Here is a 25,797-nt window from a genome sequence, read left to right on the forward strand (position 1 = left end):
CGGTCATTACAGCAATGCCAGGGCCGAACACAGCCATCCAGCATCCGCCGCACCCGAGGATTTATAGAAATGAGGCTGTAATTACCCCATTCAATGGCAAAGTAACTGCCACGCAGAGACTTCCGATTACATATGCTAATATTTTGGCCTGAATCTACACTGTAAAGTTGTGTTATTTTTAACTGCAATGTATGAATCATTTTGTCCAGAAAATGTCCCTGCATGTTTTTTTCAACAACCTGTATTACCTTCATTCCTATTGGTTATAAAACGGTGTATTCTGCACACTCCATTTTGCCACTGAAATGAAAAGCACAGCATCATTAAATAGAATGTGGACAGTAAATATGAATTGCATTGCAGAACTACCTTCTGATTCATTTGAATTAGGCCTCAATTTCGCATTCCAAATATGGTAAATAAAACAACATGGCGACGGGAAAATCGAGGCTTCATGACGTTAGTCCACAAACCAATGGGTGACGTCATGATGACTTCTTATATACAGTCTATGAGGAAGGTAGGTAGGTTGTCAGGCAGGTAGCCCGTCCAATCATGGCATTCTGACATTCAGACATCACGGGCTTTTAAATATCATCAAATGTTTTTAAAGATTACAAACCCTGCCTTTAAGACACACGAGGTGCATTGAATTGTTTTTATGAAAAGTTTTTCTCTCAGTGTAAAAAAAAACATTTGAGGAAATACAATAAATTTGAAACAGGAGGTGCTCCATCGTACAATATGAACATTAATCTCTCTGTGATACAGCACCTGCCTCTGCTTCCTCTTAAGTATTCATGTCCCCGACAGGGTTCCACTCAGCCAGCAAGCCCAAACATAGAGATTAAGAAGAGGAGTATCAGAGGTATACCTGCAACGTTTCTGCTTTGATTCCAGATGAAACCCCTTCGAGCTGTTCAGAATGCCACAGGATTCTCAGAAGAGACAAAGCCATTCATTAAAGAAATACCAACTACTACTTCAGGAGGGTTTGCGCTGCGTTTCCACGACGACGATGATTCGTGGTGGAAAATGATTTTACCCGCTGTTGAGTCTTTTTAAACTGGAATATAGAATATCGTCAAAAATAACTTGTCTTTTAAAAGTATTTATTCTTGCAAGAAGAGGCACAGTTACACAGAGTCACAAAGAGTCTGTAGAAGTGTGCACTACCGATTAAAGCTCACAGCGAGTTATAAAGAGAGTGATCGAGGGCGGGGCCTGTGTACTGGAACAGCCTGTTTCAGGCCGTGCAGGCCACAGCAGTTAAAGAAGGAACAGAAGTGCTTTCTCTGTGTAACAACAGACACATGTGAACAAGAGAACACGAGGATATGTGTGCAGGCATGATGCAAGCTGATGATAGTTTGTTTCACAACAAGTAGAAATGTACCATTACAGATGTTGGTCGGGATGGCGTTATCGGCTGTAACCAATTTATGAAAGCAGTGCAGACCGGCGGCGATTAGCTAGCCAGTAGGGAACAACAGAGAGACTCACATGCACTAAAAGTAAGGGTGGGTGGCCCAGCTACATGGACAGATCACAGAAAAGCTTTGATTACAACACACACAGAGGGAGAGCGACTTCATTCTCGGCTCAGGTTGAGATTACTGCGCTACATCTTGGCAGAGCTAATAGTTGTTTGCTGTGCTCTGGAAGACGTTTGTGTTCAGGCAACAAACTTTCTTAGTTGGGTTTAGGAAAAGATCAGAGTTTGGGTAAGAATGAATCCCTTCTGGCAGAAAGCCCTGATGACCAACTGTGGAAACAGCGAGCTTGGTCCTGTCTTTGACTGTCTTTGATCCCTGTCAGACCAGACGTCTCCCATGGCCACACAGCTGCCGCCACTTCAGCTCATCACCTCCTGTGGGCTGACACACCAGACCCAGATCCTACTGACGAGATCTGGGCAGTATTTGAACCCTGGTCCTCCAGACCTGTGTTGTCAGTTCGTACCGTCTTTCACCCGCTTCAACCCCGTATCACCTTCTGCCTCGAGCGCCTGCCTCCGGTGTCCGCCGGTCCGGGAATCCTCCGTCGCGTTCCAACGGACTTCACACCGTCGCTCTGCCTGGCCTCCTGTGTCGAGCCACGGGCTCCACACCTTCTTTATTAACCTTTAGTTGTGGTAAAATAAATCTGTTTTACCGACCTCTGTCTCCTGTGGTCGTGCTATTGGGTCCTAACCTTGAACTCCCGTGACAGTCTCAAGTCCACAAATACACCTACCAACCTCTATAGCTTTGTTTAATCTGTACATGAGGCTGATATCACAATATTCATCCTCCTTATTCTCAACATGAATGAATAAATGTTTTTCCTTCAAATGTTAATGTTGATACTCCTTTAAAGAAGACATATACCTTTTAATTTGGGTTTGGAGCAGGGAAAAAACAGGATGTTCTTTTCTCATATTTTGGGGGTCTGCAGACACACCATCCAGGAAAGCCATGAAGAAGTGCATTTAGCATTATATGTCACCTTTTAAATAGTGTTGATGGATGCTGATTCATGTTTAAAAGCTTCCAGGTGAAGCTAGGTGAACATTCTAACTTCACATAATTCCATTATGCATGTCCACTCTTTCAAATGTCGGCTTCCCCCAAAACATGTGGGCATGCGTGTGGATAGTGGTGATTGCGCCATGCAGGGAGAGCGTGCATGCCCATTGTCAGGCATTGATTATACAATGTGGCATTTATAGACTTAGAGAGCCTGTTTTGACTGCTTGTCTGGAGGACTTCTATCCAGCTGTGAGCCCCAGCTTGTGTTTTAGTCCCCAGCTTCGGTTTGTTTGTTGCTGTGGTATTTTGACTCCGACAGTGTGGGCGGTGCAGCACTGTACTGTGACATCTCCACAATGCCTTCTTAAGTTTGACTTTATAAAGGCAGTGTTGTTTACCGTGTCCTTTGAGCCGGATGTGTGGATGATCACTGAAGACTTGAGCATGTCAATGGGGGATTAACCTGTTAATGGTAAATAACTCTGAAGAACCTTACAGGATGCTCCCTGAAAGCACCATATATTTAAGTCCTGAATCATTAAGAGATGCAGAGTAAATGAATTGCAGAGAGAGAGACATGGAAACACTTGATCTGGCCTTGGAAGAGATTGCGCACTCTAATGAAAAATACAATTAGGCTTAATCTCCTTATCTGCTGGGTTAACACAACAGATTAGTGATTAGAGCCAAACATAGACATGTTTCCTCGGGTCTATATTTGTCTCTCTCTCTCTCTCTCTCGCTCGCTCTCTCTGCCCCTCCTCCCTCCAACCTGTCCAAGACTGATATCATGACACATGCCACATTTTGTATTTGTGTTTGCTTTCTTACTAGAAGTGTGAAACGTGTGTGAGTGTGCTTTGTATCTGGTGAGAAATCAGTCCAGTCATGCTGACTCGTTGGTCTACATCTGTTTGACAACAAAATACTTAAGTCATGAAAAAATGACGTGCAATATAGTATATGTAAATATGTTGTGCTGCATCTGTTCCTCCTGCAAAGTAAAGGGCTGTTTGGTTCATTCATGAAAGTTAATTGTAACCTTTTGGTGGCCTAAAAATGTCTATTCAGCGTTTGATTGTACTTAGTTCCAAAGTACAAAGACCGAGATGGCGACGGCCAAAATACAAAACTCGAGGCTTCAACATGGCGGTCCACAAACCAACAGGTCACGTCACGGTCCAGTTCTTGTATTTCGTCAAAGGTCTTAAAAGGTCGCAACATGATTTTGACTGTCCCTGGTTACATTTCATGACCTCGGTATTAGCACATACTGATGCTGAGCATAGCAACAATAAAGAATCAAAACAAGCTATCAATCAGACTTCACGGTTAAAATAGGAATCTATTCATTACAAATAGTCAAATCTCATGAAAAGACCCAAACCAAGTTGGTCCGTCTCTCAATACTCTCTGACTTCCCTTCTCAGTCTGCGGCTCTCAGCTCCAAGTCCAACCGGAGACGTGAATCTTAAACATGGCTCACACATATACTCTGGTCACTGTAGTTTTTTGTCGGATATTTCTCAAATTGGAGGAAATAGTGTATTTGTTGAGGGACTATTTTCAGCGGCGGATTAAATAGAAGAAACAAACTATTCCCAATTGTTTTTGGACCACCCCCTGGAATTCCCTCCAGGACAGCTGGGAATCCCAGGACCCTTAGGTTGAGAACCACTGGACGAGCTTCAGCTTTGCACGTTTTCGCTTGTTACATGCAAACACTGTCTTTTCAAAATAAACTTACATGTTCACAGGAAACAACTTGGCAAGCTGAAGGCAACAAAACGACTTGGTTCGGTCCAGGAAAGGATTGCGGTTTTGGTTCAAATAAGTATGTTTGTTACGTAGTAAAGTAGGCTAAGTTATGTCAATTATGCACCCTTGATAAAGGGACTAACAAATGTACCTTAAAGTGGGTCAACTTCTTTTGAATAACGGCCACTGACCAAGCTACCCGAACAGGCTGCACGTTCCCTCTGATCATTACAGCGGTGCTGTCATGTTAGGAGCCATGTGTAGAAGAGCACCCGTCTTGATTCTTATTGTCATTTGAACTGACGGAGTGTTGAGGATTGTTTGGCTGTTAGCGATGATGTCCCACAACATACCGTATCAGAGACATGAACATGCAACTGTTGAAAGAAGGACATCGTCTGTGTGAGCTTTCGCCCTGATGCGATGCTGTGAAGTATTACCTGATCACTTTTCACGATGTTCCTTAAGAAACTGGATTCAGTTCATTTCATTTGAGAAATGCTTCGTCTGTGATAAGTGTTGAGCCGACTGGACCTCAACGTGACAGAACTTATGATAATGATGCATTATTTACAGCAGCTCATCTGAGGCCCCGAGGGAGAGGAGGAGGAGGAGAGGAGGAAGATGCTCCACTTCGCTCTGTTACGAGCATGCTTTTTACACAAAATGCATTTCCTGTTGAAAAACAGTATATTGTCATGGAGTACAGCGTAATGTCATTTAGTTCCTCTCCTCTTTCCTCTCTTTTGCCATTCTCTCCTCTTCTTTCCTCTATTCTCCTCTCATCTTATCTCCTCTCCTCTTTTCTCATCTCATTTTATCTCCTCTTTCCTCCTCTCCTATACTCTGATCCTCTCCTCTCTCATTTACTCTCCAGTTTGTATCTCCTCACCTCTGTCCTTCTCTCTTCACCTCACGTATTTCCTACGTCTCTCTCCCTCTGGGTATCATCCTCCACCTCTCCTTTCTTTCCTTCTCTCCTGTCATTCCTCTCCTCTTCTTTCTGTTGTTCTCCATCTGCTTCTTTCGCTTCTTTTCTTCAACTTGATATATATATACATTTCATCCTGCAGTTCCAGTGGCAGAACTGCCAGCACTTCTCTAAACACAGCGGTGGAAAAATAGAAAGATGCCCCGAGGAGAGACTTAACATATCAGCTCCTATTTACACACAGTCCCAGCTGTCTGGTGGCATTTCACCACAGAGCCGTTAATAAAACATTCGGAGCACAGCAACTTTCACTGTAGTTTTGAAAGTCAAACTAGATTTTCAGCATTTTCCTATTGCGACAGCATATTGAGTGATAGAAAAGAGGTCCTCCTCATAAACATGCAGTATGAGTTGAGGGGTGTTTTCTGACATCACTGCTCATCTCCACACTGACACGGCTTCTATGAGCCAAACATCAGCCGGCAAACCTATACACACTTTTCTCCTGTTTCATCACAAACACACAATAAAACCGTTATGTGCAGAACAAAACTGACAGACAGGTCCCTCCACACAGCACAGGGAACCTTTTATGGATTTGCAGTTCATTTATTTTAGCAAACAGAAATCAAACTAGTGCTAACAAAGTGCTAACTCGACAGGAATCATTTGAATACCTGCACTCTAAATACTGTTGTTGAAGCTGTAAATGTAAAGTATATGGCTGTACAGTGGTGAAATACATCAATGCTGCTGTTCATATCGACGTCTCTTAACACATCTATAGAAATGAGCATTTCATTGGTTGAGAATGGCTCAAGACGCTACTGTCTTTAATCAGCCCTGGACCTGGCAAGATCAATGACATTGTGGACCGGTTAGGACTAATGTACGTCATGAAAGGTTACGTCACCACTCAGAGATTGCCCCCCCCCCACCACACACACTAACACACACACACATAACACCTGACATATGTCCCACTTACTTTAATGAAATGGTGATAGAAAACAATTCAAAAAGCCAGTGTGCAGCAGACACAGAGCAATATTAGCAGTTATGTGTTCTCTCTTGAGCTCTGCTTCCCTGCTGCAGCTGATGAACACCATTTATCATTTGCCACAGTTAGGGGTCAGAAAAAGTACATTTAATGGTATATACCAGGGATTCCCAAAGTGGGGTGCGCGAGCTGCCTCTAGGGGGTGCGCGAGAGGAAAAGTGTAATGGCGGTCTGATGGTGTAATAATATTAAATATTTAAAAAAATGTAATTTTAATTTGAAAACTGTCAGGTGGGACATCTGAAGCTATCAGTCGTAAAAGAGGAGAGGGACAGAGAGAGAGAGGAATCGGAGGCGAGGGGAACGGAGAGGTGCGTTGGGGAGAGACCGGGAGAAGAAATCGAGCCAGAGTCAGAGGAAGATGAGACGGAGGAGACCGAAAAGGAGGAAGGGATAGCACAGACAAATCAGGAGCACATCATACTGGGAAAAAAAGGAGGAAATATGATGAAAAGTATCTGTGTCTGGGCTTCACTTGGATTGGCAACGCAGATTGCCCAAAGCCACAGTGCGTGGTGTGCAGTGAGGTTCTGGCTAACAGTCTGAAGCTCTTATTTACGTCGCCACCTGAACACCAAGCATGCCAGTGCAAGTCAAAAGCCCCTTACATTGTTTATATCCAAATTGGAGGAGTTACAAAACAGCCAAAAACAACTGGAGTCTCATTCATGTGTTGGTCTATAAATGACGCACTACGGGCTTCATATCTGGTTACAGAATAGCGAGAAAGGGGCTACCGCACACAATCACTGAAGACGTGTGCTTGCCAGCTGCCAGAGAGATGGTGGAATGTATGATTGGGGAGAAAGAAGCAAAAAAGTTGGACATGATCCCGGTGTCCAACAACACTGTGTCGCCGCATCGATGCTTTGTCCGAAGACATCCTGGCTACATTAGTCGCTCATTAATTGTAAATTAAATGTGATAATCTGCCTCTGAGCCTGTGCGTGTGTCCTCGCATCCGTATTGCTCTTTAAAAGTGACGCCCTGTGTCACTGAAAGTTATTGAAACTTTGTTGCAGTGTTTCAGGGCGTTTTTACACCTTCAGTTCGTTTGCTTTGTTCAGATTCAGGGATTAATATGATACAATGTTGCAGTTGCTCCTTTGTTCGGTTTGTGTTCACACTGCAACATTTAACAGCGGACTAAATCTTGTAAACAAATGCCACGCGCGAGCAAACTGTTCTCTCATTGGTCCGATTATTATGCGGCTATAAAGGCTTAAAAGGCTCTGTTGCTTCTTTTTTTTTTTTTTTTATTAAGGGGGGGGGGGGGGGGTGCGCGAACCCGGTCGGGATGTAGAAGGGGGTGCGCGGCCTAAAAAGTTTGGGAACCGCTGGTATATACTATAACTCTTTATGGCATACTATACATTAACTTGTAAAGATTGTTTATGACTTTTTATGACACAATTCTGTAACTTTTTAGGATTTTTTAAATGACATACTCGACTATTTAAATTTTTTACGACGTACTATACGATATTTTTATGACACTTTTATGACATATTATACGATACCTTTTTTATGAAATACTATACAATGACGTTTGTGACAAATAAATGTGAGGTACCTTATTAATGTTTGCAGGTTTTGTGAGTGAATTGATGTGGATTCAAATGAGTTCTAATCGTGACATGAATACAGGTAAAACGATGCCCGATGCCTTGCTTTGTATTAACTGCTGTTAATAACGTTGATGTGGAGCCAGTGAAGGCTGATACTGCTGTAATGTGGGTTCTCCTGCGAGCCGCGCTGCAGGCTTCTGGACTAGTGTTAGTTGGGTGCAGACGGTCTGAAGCAGGTGAGTAAGCCGTACAGTAGTGGCGTATTATTTGAGCGTGGACGACTTTCTCAGAATCGTTTTGCAACGAAGGAGGAGTTTTACAATGTCTCCTAACTGAACAAGTCATGTGATGGAAGCAGTGATTTTACAAGATGTTTAAACATTCAGATGATCTCCAGTAACCCCGTCACCTCTCCTCCCTGGCAGATGTACGTGACGTGCACGGTGCAGGCGAAAGGCACCCGTCTGGCCAAGCCGGTGCTGTCTCTCGGGCTCATGTGTCTGGCCTTCCTCACCGGTCTGAACCGCGTGGCTGAATACCGCAACCACTGGTCGGACGTCATCGCCGGCTTCATCATCGGCACCGCCATCGCCGCTTTCCTGGTGAGACTCAACCCAACAGAGGTCATATGTTATGGAGGTGTAGAGGGATGTGGAGTGTGTGACGGGGGATACGGTGACATCTGTCCAGCTGTTGGATGATGTTATCCCACCAACATCTAGACACAGGTATAAAGCCGGATCTGGGTCTGTCCACGGTGGACCGGTCTGTGCTGGAGGCCCCGCTGGAGTCTGAGCTGAAGGCGTTTCTGGTGAACCTGCATGATTTCATCTGGTTTCACCAGAATCCGACCCGGCGGCCCCCTGAGTCTCAAGTCCTGTGTGTTTGTTTGACCCTCCTCCATGTTTTTAACAACGCAGATTCACAGAAGTACGTGTAATCACCACGACCTCTTCAGGAAACAGTCTAACAGAAGGTTCAGGCAACTAAACCACATAGTTAGGTTCAGGAAAAACCTCATGGTTTCCATAATTATGCAAACTAAGTAAAATACATAAACACTTCACAAACGTAACTTCACAATAACTCAACAACACATTGGGACACAAACATCGGCCTCCTGTGTTTGTTAGACTCTCTCTGGGAGGAGGTGGGAGGAGGCAGGCTGTGCGGATTGGGTAGCGAGTGGCTCGTGTTGTTTGCTGTTCCTGTGTACTCGCAGGTGTTCCAGCATGTGAGGCTGATACTGGTTTCAGTACCAGAACAACAATTAATTGTAGCCAAAGATGAAGAAAGAGTTCACACAACATCTATCAGGGTGAAAGAGCATTGCAGTGCTGCACACTATCATGAAACGCACACACAGTGATGATGAGTGGGCCCAAGATACAGCATGTTTCCTAGCAGCAGCTGAAAGAAACCAGCAGCAAAAGATAATCTCTCTCCCCCCCCCCCCCCCCCTTGGCTTGGAGAGGGGGGAGGGGGAGAGAGTCTGTGATCAGGCCTGGCTCAAGCCTCTTCACACAGAGATCCATTAATGTTGGCCCTGGTTGAAAACATTACAGTTCCATTAGTGATGGACGTAGATAGGAAAATATACAAAGACAACACTATTTATTTTAACACCAGAGAAACTCCTCCCCCCCTCCCCCCCCCTCTCCTCCTCCTGCTCTCATTCTAACATGGCTGCCTCAAACAAATAGCTCTCATCATCACAGAGAGCAGTAACTCAAAGAGCAGACTGGCCTGGTTTGGTTATTTCATTTTGAACCTCAAAGCCAGATTTTGCCCCTTATTAGAGGAGCACCCACATCCATCATATAGCTTCAGTAATGCCCACAGGGAAACGTCCATACACACATATGTGACCTACATTCTAGGGTTACTCTCTTTATCAGGAGTCTCTATCAGTCCTTGGAATTCAGTTACACACCCATCTCTGTCCTCTGCTGTGTGTGTGTGTGTGTGTGTGTGTGTGTGTGTGTGTGTGTGTGTGTGTGTGTGTGTGTGTGTGTGTGTGTGTGTGTGTGTGTGTGTGTGTGTGTGTGTGTCAGTGGTGTATAAAGTACTCAAAAACCATACTTGAGTAAAAGTAAAGATACCTTACTGGAAAACTACTCAAGTAAAAGTAAAAAGTCACCTGTTAGAATACTACTTGAGTAAAAGTCTTAAAGTATCTGATATTTATTGTACTTAAGTACAAAAGTACTTAAGTATCAAAAGTAATTTTCTGATATTAAATGTACATCACAACCTGAACATTAAATGAACATCATAACCTGGTCATTGAAAGTAAAAGTACAAGTAAATGCTGTTAATAAAAAAGCAAAAGGTCAGAATTTTGAGAGTTATGAAGTTTATTCTTTTAAGTGCTGTGGCACCATGACCAAGGACATGGAGCTGTGTTGAACATAATTGGGTTGGCTGTGATCCATTCAGGAGCAACAATGTTCAACATAATATATTGTACATAAGTATACTTTTGCATCTACTATGAACTTATCATCATAATTCTCCGAAAAGCAATATGACACTATGAAGGAGTTGTAACAGTGCGTTTATAAGTCTGCTCATTAGACTAGAGCAGTGATTTTCAACCGGTGTGCCGCGGCACACTAGTGTGCCGCGAGAGATCGTCAGGTGTGCCGTGGGAAATTTTCTAATATCACCTAATTAACCATTGTCGGGTGTCTGTGCTGTAATAAAGTGTCGCAGATAATGTAATACTCTTCTATGGCAGTGGGTGGCAGCAGAGGGATTTAAATACCTGTAAAGACAATAGAGTTAGTGCTGCGCGACACGTGACAGTGACAGTTTGGGATCAAAGCAAGACGAGCAAGTGACAGTGATGAAAAACAAAAAAAGGTGACAGTGATGGAGAAGTTTTTGAGAAGGGAAAATGCAAATGCCGAACAGGGCCCTGGACAAAATTCTGACCCAGATGAAGGCCCAAGTATGAGTGGTCGACAAAAGAAAAAAGACAAGACGGTGAGCTCGAGGCAATACAGCGAAAGCTATCTTTCATTTGGATTTACGTTCACCGGGGATGCAACGGCCCCGAGTCCGCTGTGCTTGGTGTGTGGTGAGAAGCTATCCAATAGCGCCATGGTGCCAAGCAAGCTTAAACGCCATCTCCAAACGAAACACCCTTCCGTTCAAAACAAGTCGATGGACTATTTTGTACGCTTACGTACAAACAATGAGAAACAGGCAACTGTTTTGAGAAAAACCACAAAGGTAAACGAGAGAGCCCTCAAAGCTAGCTACCTTGTTGCTGAACTCGTAGCTAAAACAAAAAAGTCCCACACCGTGGCAGAAACATTAATACTGCCAGCTTGTAAAGCCATTGTGAATGAGATGCTCGGCCCTGACGCGGCCAAAGAGATCGCTAAAGTGCCTCTCTCAGATAACACAATTGCCAGACGTATTGATGACATGTCTGCGGACATAGAAACTGTTGTTTTTGGAAAAGATGCGCATCAGTAAGAAATTTGCCTTGCAACTTGATGAGTCGACGGATATTAGTGGACATTGTCAGCTCTTGGCCAACGTGCGTTTTGTGGATGGAGAAGCCATTAGAGAGAACTTCCTATTTTGCAAGGCACTGCCAGAAAAATCAACAGGAGATGAAATATTTCCGGTCACGTCGGAATATCTTGACAAAAGCGGGCTTACGTGGGAAAACTGCACAGGTGTCTGCACTGATGGAGCCGCAGCCATGGTCGGGCGCATCAAAGGCTTCGTAAGTAGGGTCAAAGAAAGAAACCCAGCTGTTACTGTTACGCACTGTTTTTTGCACCGTGAGGCCCTCGTTGCAAAGACCTTACCAGCAGATCTAGGTCCTGTGTTGGATGATGTTGTGCGCTTAGTGAACTTTGTGAAGACGCGACCTTTGAAATCTCGCTTATTTGCGTCTCTGTGTGAGGAAATGGGAGCGGAACATAAAGTGTTATTGCTCCACACGGAGGTCCGGTGGCTGTCGCGCGGCAAAGTGCTGGCCCGTGTGTATGAGCTCCGAGAGGAACTTAAAGTGTTTCTGACAGACGAGAGGCCCGATTTCTCAAAGCTGCTTGCAAGTGATCAGTGGTGTGCAAAGCTGGCATACCTGGCTGATATATTTCATCATCTGAATGAACTGAACACACGGATGCAAGGCCGAAATGAAAACCTGCTTACAAGCACTGACAAAATGAACGGATTCCGTTTAAAGGTCCAGCTCTGGCAACAACATGTGCAGTGTGGCAACCTTGAGATGTTCCCACTCACCGAGAAACTGCAGGATGGCAACACTGCTGCAATGTGCGAGGTGATTGGCAAACATTTGAAAACTCTGGAGGAGAAGTTGTCATTTTATTTCTCTTCAGCCTTCACAGAATGCCTTGACTGGGTTAGGGACCCATACAGCTCAGCATCCGTTGCTGGAAATGACATGACTTTAAAGGAGCAAGAGGAACTCATTGAACTGAAACAAGATCGTGGTTTAAAGCTAAACTTTGCTGATCTTCCTTTGGACAGTTTTTGGTTAGCTGTTGCCAAGGAGTTCCCCATTCTGGCCAACAAAGCTATTTTGACATTGCTCCCGTTTTCAACCACATATCTGTGTGAGCTGAGCTTCTCAAGCTTGACAGCGATAAAAACTAAAAACAGAGAGAGACTGAGAGCTGTTGAGGAAGAGCTTCGTGTGTGTCTTTCTACCATTCCTGCCAGGATATCCATGTTGTGTTCATCGAAACAGGCCCAGGTTTCACACTAAGTGAGTACAAATACATTTAGAAACTATATTATTAACTATATGTATTATATGTACTGTGTTAGTGTCTTTTTGTGTCATTTTGGTTGGTGGTGTGCCCCAGGATTTTGTAAATGTAAAAAGTGTGCCGCGGCTCAAAAAAGGTTGAAAATCACTGGACTAGAGGATGTAGAGGGACAATGCATAATATTATGTTCAGCAAAACATATCCACTTGATGCATCAGGTCAGTGTTTAGAGAAAGGACACCTGCCTTGTAAACTCCTATGGGCCTGATTTGAACACAATAGACAAAGGTTTTGCTCAAGCTGAATCAGCAATTGGGCGACTGCTACCATCATAACTCCATCTGATCATCCACAACATGACTCAAATATCAAAACATGATCAATACTAAAGCAGCAACACAGTCATTACTTGAAACTGAAACATGTCCTGTTCATCTTCAAAAAAAGTTAGTTTTCAAAATGGTGAGAATTCAGTCTCTCTCTTCTTGGGCTGAAGACTAGTCCCGCGATGCTAAATAGTCTTTCACAGGCCGCTGAGGCAGGTAGAGGTGTGTTCAGCGTCACAGACAGCTTGCACACAGCTGCAAAGGATTTCCCTAATGCTAACGCTAATGCTAACGCTAACGCTGCGCTCTCTCGGCTCCCATCAATCCTATGGTGTGGTGGCTAGCTACAGCTAACGTTAGCCAACTAGTGCTGCACAACTCTCAACACTTCCTCAGCTCACTAACTCGCTAGCGATCCACTGGTGTTGGTCTTCGTCACCACCGTCGTTTGTTTCGGGAGTAGCAGGTGCTTCCATTTCTGCTTCCATCATGAAATCAGTCATCGTAGAGTGGAATTCTACTCAGGTAGTCGCTCGCTAGCTTATAGCATGTAGCATCCTGGGCATCACTGGGAATCAAAACACCGCGGCTTTGAGAGCACTTGTTTGCAATTGCGCATTAACGTGATTAACCAATGATTTAACTTGCTGCTAGGACCACTGACTCACCAAACCTGCTTGCGTGCAGTCTGTGTTCCAGCACAGTCCCTGACGCTGGTCTCATGATTCAGTTTTTTCTAAAGATAGATTTGATTTTGTAGCGAGTAACAAAGGTTTCAGGGGAAATGTATCGGAGTAAAAGTATCAGTTTTCTTTGCAAAATGTAGTGAAGTAAAAGTAAGTCAACAGAAATATAAGTAGTAAAGTAAAGTACAGATACCCAAAAAAACTACTTAAGTACAGTAACGAAGTATTTCTACTTCGTTACTATACACCACTGGTGTGTGTGTGTGTTATAGGTGGTGTGTGTGGTCCATAACTTCAAAGGCAAGTTACTGCTGAGCGAGGACTCACCAGAGGAGCGGTCCAACACAGCCATGCTGAACATGGGCCGGATGGAGAGTCCTCTGGAGAAGTACATCGCCTCACAGGTCAGTACAGCACCACACACCTTCTCATGCTCACCTTCTCATGCTGGAGTAATGCATGTCTGTATGAAGCAAACTCGCAGTGAACATCAGCTTCAGACCAATATGGCTCTTTGAACACTATTATGTTTCGTTAAACACAGAGATTCAGTTTTTCTTCCAAATTGTAGGAGCCGAATACCTCTGGATGCCGCTTCAGTGATTCCAATAGCAATGGTTAGATATACAGTATGTTGAGAGTATACCCATATTGGTCTAACCCTGGTTTATTTCTGCATTTACATCATGTGTGCGTAAACTGCTAGTTAGTATGTTTCGTAATGTTAGCATTTGTTCATCGATTCAGTTCTTGTTCTTTTGGGCTTAATACCATGAGCCCTAATAAAGGGTACAGGTAGCAGTGTCTGACTTTTAACGACACACCTACACACACACTGCTGTAGGAGACGGATGATGAAGATGAAGAGTCTTGCTACATTAAGGAGCGCCTCCTGGCCTTCCTGCACTGGCTGCAGGGTCTCGAATGGTTCCAGTGTCTCAGGAACAAAAGGCAACAAACCGTGACGTGGTTTCAAACTCCAGCGCTCTCAAATCTCTGGACATATCTATCTCTTTCATTTGATTTCACTTGTGAATTAGACTGGCTGATATTGTTCTGTAGACCTGGTCCAGCCTCTGTCCTGTCTGGTCCAAGAGCTACTACAGCGAGGTAACTAGGGGATACAATCATACGTTAGCAGACCTTTTATTCAGTATGTGCCCTGCCAGGACAGATGAGTCTAAATCAGATACACACGATCTCAACAGTTCTGCTTCTCTCAAATTTGCCCCTCAATTTCTGGAAACCAATGGTTGGCTCTTTATGAAATATTGCAATTAAGAGTTGAGGTGACAAGCATCTTTTTTCTCTCCTAAGAAATCTGTTCACCTGCACTTTACATGACGTTTGTGTCAATGAATGAACTGCCTTTATGTAGCACTTCTCTATTCTTAGCGACCGCTCAACGTGCTTTTTAACCCAAGCCAGCATTCACTCACTCACTCACTCACTCACTCACTCACTCACTCACACACACACACACACACACACACACACACACACACACACACACACACACACACACACACACACACACACACACACACACACACACACACACACACACACACACACACACAGCAAGTTCCTCGTTCTCCCATCTGAATCAGATTCATTCAGCGTTTCCACAGTAGACGTTTAGACCTGTCATAATAGGAAAAGCACAGGTGGAACTACCACAAATAACCATGTCTTTGGTCAGCAATTATTGCAAGGTAATGCCACAGCTAATGCTGTTATTGGCGACACATATTTCCAAGGTCAAAATGTCTGCTGTGAAAAAGTCGATTCAACCTCAGCATCACTCCAATAATGTTCAACCGCTGGGGGGGCCCTCAGGGCAGCCCCAGGTTTGGAGCCACTTAGCTAGACCAACAAATCCCCTTCACTAAGGAAATATCGAATTCCACATTGCCTTCCAAAATGACCTATTTTTGCATTTTTTTGATTTTGCACCATATTAATATGTTACTATGCTATGGTTACAGATTACTCATAGTTTGAATAGATGAGTAACTTTCAGTGCATCAAGGGCTTGCAGTTGCAGTAGTTTCCACTAGGATAGCCGTAGCACCCCCAAGAAATACCAGTGGTTTATTCATAATCTTACATTTTTATGCCTCAGAATACCTATATTTTATTGAGTGTGTTTGTGAGGCACATGAGTTTCTGGCGGGTGATTTGGTCAGGGGGAGGAAAAGTCCCAGAGAGCAACAGACACCCACAGAGCCTCGAGCACGTTGGACCAGGACAGGTGAGCGGAGGGAATTTCCCCTCAACGCTCACGGAGCGGCTCACGGAGCGGCTCACGGAGCGGCTCACTTCCTCCGCTCTCCCGCTCTGCGCTCAACAAACAGATTTCGTGCCGCTACACTCAAAACGCTCACAGCTCGCTCAGAAAATAGAATCAAGCTGCGTTGTATTTTACTTAGGGCTGTACTGGATTTGTTTGGGGGCTCACATTCTAAAAACGCAGGATTGAACGAGAAGATGTATGTGTTCTTCTTCCTGGACTGCATCCTACTGAGACATGTGCCGTCATTAGAGGGTCTTATGGTGATTTGTCTTGGTGTTACAGCAGTATGAGGCCACAGACATGCAGGATTAAGCACCACATGGTTGAGGATAATACACACATACAAGAAGTGTTCACTCTAAGTGCCTTCAAAAGCTTTATTCTTCAAGAAATAATACCAGGATTACACACTTTCCAAACTTTTCATCATCATCATCCCTACCAAAGTGTTTATATTTAAAAAATGACAACAGTGGACATGAATTCGTGAACGACAACATCAACCGTGAGAACACTGGTAGTTGTAGTATTGAAAATGTATGTGTCTCTAAGGGGATGGGATTCAGAAATAGCCAAATGTGTGTTTGTTTGTGTATTTCTGTGAGATTTACTCTCAGCTCAATTATGAAGAAGCAGAGCAGGCACTGGAACTCTGATCTGGCTGGTTAACTCACGCTGGTTAATGCCAAACTGAACCCACGAGTGCTGGGTGTGTTTTGGCAACTTGTTCACTCCCAACTCGTCAAATGAAGACGCTTAATCAGTGTTCCTCGCCGTCTAATACCGAGGCATTGAGGCTCCCTTTAGCGTCTGTATGAGACGCACCGCGCTTTATAACACCAATATCAAACAAACCATGCCATTGTTAGACTCAAAGCAACTGATGTATAGAGAATGACAGAGTTTTGGATGCGTCACAGGACTTTCACCCAGGAGACTGCTGTTCATGTCTCATGTGAAACATTGACTTATTTTTCCGTACTTTTGTGATGTAACTTTGGTTCACTTATGCACTTAAATCACTAACATACATAAGTAATGTAACAAGCATTTTTATTTCTTGAACAATTTAACAACAATCCTTTTTCTCAGCCTGACCCAGTACTTCTCTTGACTAAACTTAACCAAGTAAACCTACATTGGAAGTTCATTTTAAAAGACATACTGTATGCATGCAACAAGCAGAACGCTCAACATGAGCAGTCAGAAGCTCAGACAGGTTGTGAACAAATGGCCATTTGGCTACCTGATCTGCTCTCAGATCTAACCATTGTAAGTATACGAAGAGTTAGCTTTGAATTTGGGAACCTCCAGAAGAAGACAATGCTGAGATCTAAGGCACTGAGTTCACTGCAGAAGAGATGCATGGGCTGTTTCCCTTGATAGGTGTTAGAAATATAGAGTACAGTGTGCAGGTCTCAGTTTACAGCCACCTAGTATGAATCTCACAGCTCTTTGATGCAAAAACAATATCACCCCAGTCCAGTACAGACAAGAATATAGACTGAGCTAACTGTTTGTTGATGGTTTTATAATCTGTCCAGAAGGTTAAGATATCGTCTGAATTCTCTTTACAATGAGGGTTTCCCCACATTTAAGGTGTTCAGACTTTCAGTTTGAGCTCCAAATAAAGCGGTTTAGATAATCTGGTAAACTGGATTACACTGGTTGTTGTTGGTGTGGCGAAACGTGGACGAACTGTCTTAGAGCGCACAACAACGCCACCCTAGGAGTTGCACCTAGAGATTCACTTTCCCCTGATCTGTATCAGGGTCCCAAAGACACTCAGGTTCATTATACAAATGAGCAGGAGACGTGGTTCCAATACAAAATGATCTTTATTCTGCTACACAATGCACTGTTTACAGTTTATACACAAAATCTAAGAGAGCCGTTATACATTTAAAAAGAGGAGGACTGCGGCTTACCAGTGGCGAGGTGGACCAGTGCAGGTGAGGATCCCGAAAGAGGAGGCACCCCGATCACCCGTGTACACAACACTCACACACACAACCACACGTGAGGGTCTCAACCCGGGGCACACCAAACGACACAGCACACAAAGGGAGACACCACCACCTGGAAGCACCAACCCCACCACCTTGGCTTAGCAGCTCCTACAGGGACAAAGAACACAATTATAAAAAGGCTCTGGTTCTCAAGAAAGGAAATAAAACAAAAATAAGCAAAAAGGAAAACAACAACAATAGCTCGGGTTGGCTGATCAGCCACGGGGGGTGATCAGCCAACCCAATCTAGACACACTAAAAGCCAAAGTGGGCCTTCACATCCGTTGGTCAGAATACACAAAGTGAATAGCTCAGGCTAAAAAGAGGTGGTTTTCATTAAAACAAGGGTGCTGCTAACAACAGCACAAGACAGGGCGCAGTGCTGATAACAGCAGCGTCAGACTCTGTAGGCGACACAGCGCCGGTCAACGTACACGAATCCCGTAGGCCAACGCAGTTAGTTGAACCAAGGCCATAGACAAAACACCGGTACACAAAACAGCAGCGTCCTTAATGTATGCAGGGTTAGCTGTAGCCGCAGCTCTGGCGGCGTTCCGCTTGAACCCAACCAAAAGTCCCCTGTAATACGGGATAGCATAGAATTAATAGAAGGATAATTAACACAAAGTATATAAACTAACAGAATAAAATCACCTTACCGATCAGGCAATGTGCGTCGGCTCCAGAAGGGGGGAGGAGGGCATGTAGCGTAGCTACCGGCAGCTAGACAAGCAAGACACGGTCACTAACAGAACACGAGTATATTTAAATCAGGACCCAATCGAGACTCACCGACAGCTCCGCAGGTGAATCACCTGTGCAGGACGAGGGGAGGCCCAGAGATCGTCTAAAAAATAATGAAAGCCAATATAACGCCAGAACAGTATGAACGGGAGAAACAATGCTGCTGCATTCCTGCGTACCTGCACAGCGGCGGATGTCCGGCAAACCGGAAGCGGGACACGCGTTTGACGTCAGGAGGGAGCAGAGGGGATCCCCGGCGCATTTATGCGATGCCCGCCCACTGCGATTGGCCTGGTAATTAAAGGGACACAGAGGCCCTGCGAATGGTAACGCTCCCTTCTGCTACATTGGCCCTGTCTGACCTACTTATAGTGATGTCACCATTGTTCCCAGATCTCAGCTATTGCAGTGTTTTTATCTCTGATAGAAGTCATGGCCAAAACTACAAAAATAAGAGCCAGCATGGAATTTCCTTTGAACAAATCAATTGGTCCAAACATGGTCCTTTGGCCCACTGACTACCTATCTGTTGGGCTGGTGGCCATCTTGGTCCATAGCGATCAAACCAGTTTGTATCCAATGAAATGAAAGAGAGGATGAGGCCGAATTCAGCCACACTCAGCACTGTCCAGAGTATTTGGAATGTGAGGTTGAAGTGCTTTTCTTCCGTTCTCCTTGTGTCTGAGTGAAATCCCTTTTTTTACATCTTCAGAATTCATGTTGCCAGATGTAACAGAGGCGTGCTCCTATTTACTCTAGTCTGCTGTGTTGTCTTCTTGCTTCCTCCAACACGATACGCATTTTGCATCTGAACGTAGAGAATACACGACTCCTATCTGATGATTCAATTCACAGCTTCCTGCTGAGAGAGAGAGCTTGTCACTTGGTTTATTGTAAAGAATAGAAAATCTCACACTCTCACCGCGGCTACGACGGAAAATTGACTGCTCTAAAAATAGCTCAGTGTAAAAATGCCTGAAAGCTAAACAAGCCACAGTGAACAAAATGTCAGGGCAGGAAGGAAAAAATGTATCCCACGCTTTTATTCTATTTCTTTCTTCTCTTGTGGAATGGAATGCAGAATCCAGCTGGAAGACGCCATAGCTGCACATTTACAAGTAAAGTTTCCCTGAAAGATAAATGAAACAGGCTAATGATTTGATCAGATTTTGCACCAAATCTGCTTTGTAGAAATCAGATCAAAGCACACAGGACACGTTCCTGTTTGGAGGGTGAGTTATTGCTTTTTACCAGAAACACAACCGGAGAAAACTGTCATGTGAGAGATGTCTTCGCCAATATAAATGCTAATATCTCTCCTTATTCAAATGAAAACTCTAAAATGATGAAAAGCGGGACAAATCATTGGCTAGGACTAGCAGCCTCAACAGACTGCTGGATCAGTCATCAACATCAGAGGGTGTGTGTGTCTTATAACAGGAGGCGAGGTCAGTTATTTGTTGTTGATTTTACATCTCCATCGTTGATCAGATGTACAGATTAAGAAGTCGGGAAGGGTGACATGTCAGGAGCTGAGTCTGAGTGCTATGTCACTGTTGATTACTTGTGTGCTACTGTTTTCTGTCTCATGTCACTCATGGTCGGCTGTCATATCTGTGGTAGTATGCTTAGTGTCGTCTTGTTTTATACGCCGACTCTAAGCGGTACGCCACTTTGACTTTTATTTATTGATTTATTGGTGAAAATTTAAAATCTAACATTTCAGATTGCAACTCCACAGGTGGCCAAAAAAAAAATGCAGGCACACCAATTCCCAACAGTATATCATGAACACCAGTGAGATAGCCTTTAATGTGGTATGCATACGCCATGAGACACATAGCAACGTACCACCAATCAAAGTGGCATATGACACTAAAACAAGACTGGCACCCTATTGGTCCAACACTGAACCTTTGGAGTTCTTCTATTCCTCTGGTATGTGGTACCAAACGGCCTATTATCCGCTGGCATATTTGTACAACTTGGCAGAATACTTATTATACTGTATACTTAAAAAATTCCACTGTACAAATAAATCCACATAGTAAAAAGAAACATGGCCTGATCTCTACTCCACCACTAGTGAAACCATGAACAGTTTGTTAGAATAAACAATCCGTGCTGTCATGTTTCATGAATAGGACCTCCTCTCTCAGCAGTGAGCTTAGTACAGCAGCAGTGTAGCTCCTAGAGGAGGTAGCGAGGAAAGCAGTCTTTACCCCCTCCCTCCTCCTCTCCTCGCTCCACAGCCCCCTCCCTCCTCCTCTCCTCGCTCCACAGCCCCCTCCCTCCTCCTCTCCTCGCTCCACAGCCCCCTCCCTCCCTCCTCCTCTCCTCGCTCCACAGCCCCCTCCCTCCTCCTCTCCTCGCTCCACAGCCCCCTCCCTCCCTCCTCCTCTCCTCGCTCCACAGCCCCCTCCCTCCCTCCTCCTCTCCTCGCTCCACAGCCCCCTCCCTCCTCCTCTCCTCGCTCCACAGCCCCCTCCCTCCCTCCTCCTCTCCTCGCTCCACAGCCCCCTCCCTCCTCCTCTCCTCGCTCCACAGCCCCCTCCCTCCCTCCTCCTCTCCTTGCTCCACAGCCCCCTCCCTCCCTCCTCCTCTCCTCGCTCCACAGCCCCCTCCCTCCCTCCTCCTCTCCTCGCTCCACAGCCCCCTCCCTCCTCCTCTCCTCGCTCCACAGCCCCCTCCCTCCCTCCTCCTCTCCTCGCTCCACAGCCCCCTCCCTCCTCCTCTCCTTGCTCCACAGCCCCCTCCCTCCCTCCTCCTCTCCTCGCTCCACAGCCCCCTCCCTCCCTCCTCCTCTCCTTGCTCCACAGCCCCCTCCCTCCTCCTCTCCTCGCTCCACAGCCCCCTCCCTCCCTCCTCTCCTCGCTCCACAGCCCCCTCCCTCCTCCTCTCCTCGCTCCACAGCCCCCTCCCTCCTCCTCTCCTCGCTCCACAGCCCCCTCCCTCCTCCTCTCCTTGCTCCACAGCCCCCTCCCTCCTCCTCTCCTCGCTCCACAGCCCCCTCCCTCCCTCCTCCTCTCCTCGCTCCACAGCCCCCTCCCTCCCTCCTCTCCTCGCTCCACAGCCCCCTCCCTCCTCCTCTCCTCGCTCCACAGCCCCCTCCCTCCTCCTCTCCTTGCTCCACAGCCCCCTCCCTCCTCCTCGCCTCGCTCCACAGCCAAACGCACTCTGAGGTTGGATTAGAGAATCAAAGGCTCTAGTCTGCATGAACAACCATCCCCTGCCGCTGCTGCGTCTTACTGCCATTGTTCTGCCAGCCTTGCATGTTGTGATGGTTGCTCCTCTGGGAGTCTAGTTCTGTTTGAACTGCTCTGAGATATGTTTAGAACTTGCTCTGATGCTGTCTTTTGGACATATTGAGGTTCTTGGCTTAAAGGGCAATTTGGTATCTTCCAACCTGGTGTATTTCCATTCTTAAGTACCTTCTAATACACATGACCAGGTTCGTATCCTGGAGTTGTTGGGTGTTTAGAGGCTTACAACTGACACCCTCGTCCAGGCGACCCAACCAAGTGTCTCTCTACTGGCCTCAGTGGGCACCTCTTCATCAGGTGGAAATATACCAGATTGTTCCTTTAAACCATCTCAGATTCAAAACATTCTTTCTTTCTGGTTTTCAGATTTTTCTGTTGTGAAAACAACCTTCAACGATTCTGTTATTTGGAGCTTTTCCCTCGTAGATTAATTTGTGGCTGAACGTATTTTCTCTTTTGGCTGACGATGGCTGGAACGTCCATAAAAAAAACTCTGACCAAGAGCAGCCTGAAATTACTTTTGAGGAATCCGTCCAAATAAACATGTCCAGAATACCTTGTCTCCTTTGTCCTGATTTTATTCGTATTATTTTTCCTTCCTCCCTGTAGAATCACATCGCCTTCGCTGAGGTCACATGACGTGGAGTCGGCCGTCTGGCAGACCCATTGGACGTCCACGCTCTGCACTGTCCAATCCAACTGACCGGAGCGCAGCGCTAAACCCGTTCTGTGTGTGTGTCTGGTCTGCCGGTATGTTGTTCTATGTCGTCTTTATCAGGCCCCTGTTGTCATTTGCAGCTTCTCGTATTCAAGGAAAAAAAGAAAAGAAGAGAAGGAAGAGTCAGTGACCCAGACGAGAACAGCTTGCTTCTGCTTTCTCCATCTATGCACTTCTTCTGAATCCTTGTTTGACTTTCGCTCTCAAATGAAGCGTGTTGTGATGCAAACCAGAGCAGACTGGTCTAAACATTGTGGGACACTAGAAGAACAAGTGAAGGACTGCATGGCACCATCTCAACTCTGCCACGGTCAAATATGTTGTCATGGTGTGATGATGGAAAAAAGCAATGTTCCGTTAAGATGGCTGTAAGTCTTTAACAGAGAAATACGCTTCTCTATGTTGCTAAAGTTGAGTTTTTACTGTCATCACATCACCTTCATGACATTCAGAGGACCGCTGTGAATATCAGAATATGACATTGACTGCTGGACCCGTATTTATCAAACTGATTAATGTGGACTTTTGGACTCACACGCATAAGAATGAAAGCCATCTAATGAATGCCCTTCAGTTTATGAGCGCTCCAGACTGAAGCAGTAGCTATAACAGTAGTAGGTGATGAGGTTTCAGAGAGATCTTGGGTTGAATCGTACTTTGACTGGTGGAAGCAAAGCAAGTGCCCGCATTGATCATGAGATGCATTTGACACGTTGCCCCGCGCTCTCACGCCACACATTCTATTTCTAAAGCAGAGAAAAACAAATATAGTACTGATAACTTTAACATGCATGTGCTATTTTGCATTTTAATGTTTAGAATAAACAGTTTACAAATATGAAACTGGAAATGATATGAAAACAGGATCAAAAACTTAGACGGAGGATACTTGGACCCGCAACAAGCTGCTGCCTCCTGATGGAGCTGCACACGGAGCGAGGCGGTTTAAGTGATTCACAACTCTCCGTGGAGCTGTGTGAACTTTATTCAGTCAATAAACTGTCGGATAATTGTTCAAAACCACATGTTTGATTTGCACACAGCACGGTCGGGGCTGTGTGGTTATTTTACAACAGTCTGATGCTGGTTGCACAGAATGTAACCAGTGCATCTGCAGTGTGTAGTTGTGACATCATCGCTCCAGCTAGAGACGACAAGGAACGAATAGAATAAAGTCATTGCTGCTCTCACAACAATTGACATTTGACCAAACTAATTCACCGCGTGTGTCATCTCAGGAATCCATTTCATCAAACAGAAATTGGTTGTTTTCATATTTGGCCTGTTTCAATCTTTGAAGTGCACTCAGGCTAATTAATAAGCATCATTTTAGGCTGTGATGCCTGGAGGTTGGCAAATATATATTGATCAGCCATACTGATTTATCATTGACGTGGCTTTTCATCTATTAATGCTCTCAAATTGTGAATTTGGCTGCTCAACGTTTACAGCAACATTCTCGCGGGTTTCGGGGTTTTGACCTCTGACCCATGTGGTGGATGATGTCACAGAAGGCCGACTGATTAAAATGACTTCACCGACACAGAATCTCACTCCAAACATGATTAAAACTCCACTTGAGAAGCACGGTTTGTAGTCGGTCATGAGACGGGAAGTTATGTCTCTGGTACGTCTTCCCAATCGTTTTCTCGTTAGCGACTGAGCTAGCTCGCTAATTTGTTGGAGAATGCTTGTTGTTCAGACTGCAACATGGAGTCATTCACATCACTGTTTTTTCATACTTGTACGATTTTGACTCTGATATTAACATGTTGTTTTTTTTAACCAGTCAACCAACTAATTTAGGAGACGAATGAGGACAGACACAGACATACATGCTCGTGTAAAACTGCTGTGGCGATGCACTTTTGGAGGAGCTTTGTCAAGTGTGAGAAAACAACTCTTAAGAACTTAAGAAAAGTCGGGTTGTAAAGAAAGACTTGGACGGCGAGGATCTCTTGCAATGTGTCTCTTGCCAGTCTGGAAGTGCAATACTTATATCAACAGGCCGATCCTAAGTCCCGCCCCCGGATGTTACTGCTGCCAGGTCGGACGAGCTTGAGAAAAAGAAACATGTTGTGTGTATGAGGTAGTTTCTGGTCAGCTTCAAGAAGCTGACAGCGTGGACTACAGTATGCATTGTGTTCACAATGTAATGTGATTAACAGCAGCTTCACACAGACGTAGCAGGATGAGAGCTGACCCATGGTTCCACCAGCTTCCAAGCCTGCTCGATTGTTATTGGAGCACTGAGTGAATGGGGCGGGACTTAGGAAAGGTCAAATGCATACAACTTAAAGCATGATTCTTGGAACTTTGATAAATATGGGCTCAGGTCAAAGTAGCAAATTAGGAAAACTGCAAAACTTTGTATTTATGTCATTTACGCTCCTGACATCTCTATGGGGGTTTAGGGTGTGTGCACAAGAGTGTGTATGTGTGTGTGCAGTATACAGTGTACACTCCACACTATACACTCTTTATTCTAACAAAAACGTCAAGCCGCATCAGACAATCACCACCTCCCTCTCTGTCCTTTGTATCTTCTCTTTCTTGTCGTTAAGGTCGTGGGAGAGAGGTTGCAGGTCTAACAGTGCACATGAGGAATGGACTTGGTGAAAAGAGCACTTTTGGTCTCTGCAACCCTCTGTCAACCCAATGCTGTTTGCTTTCTTTGATTCATGTGAAAGCTAAAAAATACAAAGGTCAGCCTGACTCACAGGCCAGAACTGAGATTTCTTATGGTATGCATTTATTAGACGTACGTAGTTCTCCTCTCGTCTCACTTCTGATGGTTACAGTGATGTAAGGAAACCGACTGTCTTGTCTCGGAGAAAAGATTTCTTCATGGCCCGTGTCTTCGGTATCAAACGGAGGCGGAGACATGCTGGGCCGGCCTCACGCTGCAGGGAGGCCGGCGCTGTAGTTCCATCCGCTGTAGTTCCATCTCACAGCCAATCAGGACATGAAGGTCTTTGATCATCGACTTGGCTACAAGTCTTGTTGTTGCACTACTTGTTCCTCTAGAATTTGTAGTGTGCTTCATTAAACACGAGCCGAGAAGTTTACAGAAATCTGGTCCGCTTTCTTGGTTACGTGTAATCATCATGACTATCCCTCACACAGATATAACGCTGATTGTTTTAATGTATACATGTTTTGTATTATTGA

At 44.9% G+C, this 25,797-nt stretch overlaps 1 protein-coding gene across 1 annotated transcript in view; it reads left to right on the plus strand.

The window, feature by feature from the left end:
• The window catches only part of LOC306794199 (phospholipid phosphatase-related protein type 5-like), a gene marked incomplete at its 3' end in the record, with an annotated part of 101,642 nt that extends 79,095 nt beyond the window's left edge, over positions 1-22,547 (plus strand). Inside the window, exons 6-8 of the mRNA XM_079292171.1 lie at positions 8,253-8,429; positions 13,869-14,000; positions 22,518-22,547. Coding sequence (XP_079148297.1) covers positions 8,253-8,429; positions 13,869-14,000; positions 22,518-22,547 — 339 coding nt within the window. The remainder of the gene's footprint in view (positions 1-8,252; positions 8,430-13,868; positions 14,001-22,517) is intronic.
• Positions 22,548-25,797: the final 3,250 nt, after the last annotated feature.

Source organism: Melanostigma gelatinosum, assembly GCF_949748355.1.
Source record: "Melanostigma gelatinosum genome assembly, chromosome: 20".
In the NCBI taxonomy this organism is placed as follows: domain Eukaryota; kingdom Metazoa; phylum Chordata; class Actinopteri; order Perciformes; family Zoarcidae; genus Melanostigma; species Melanostigma gelatinosum.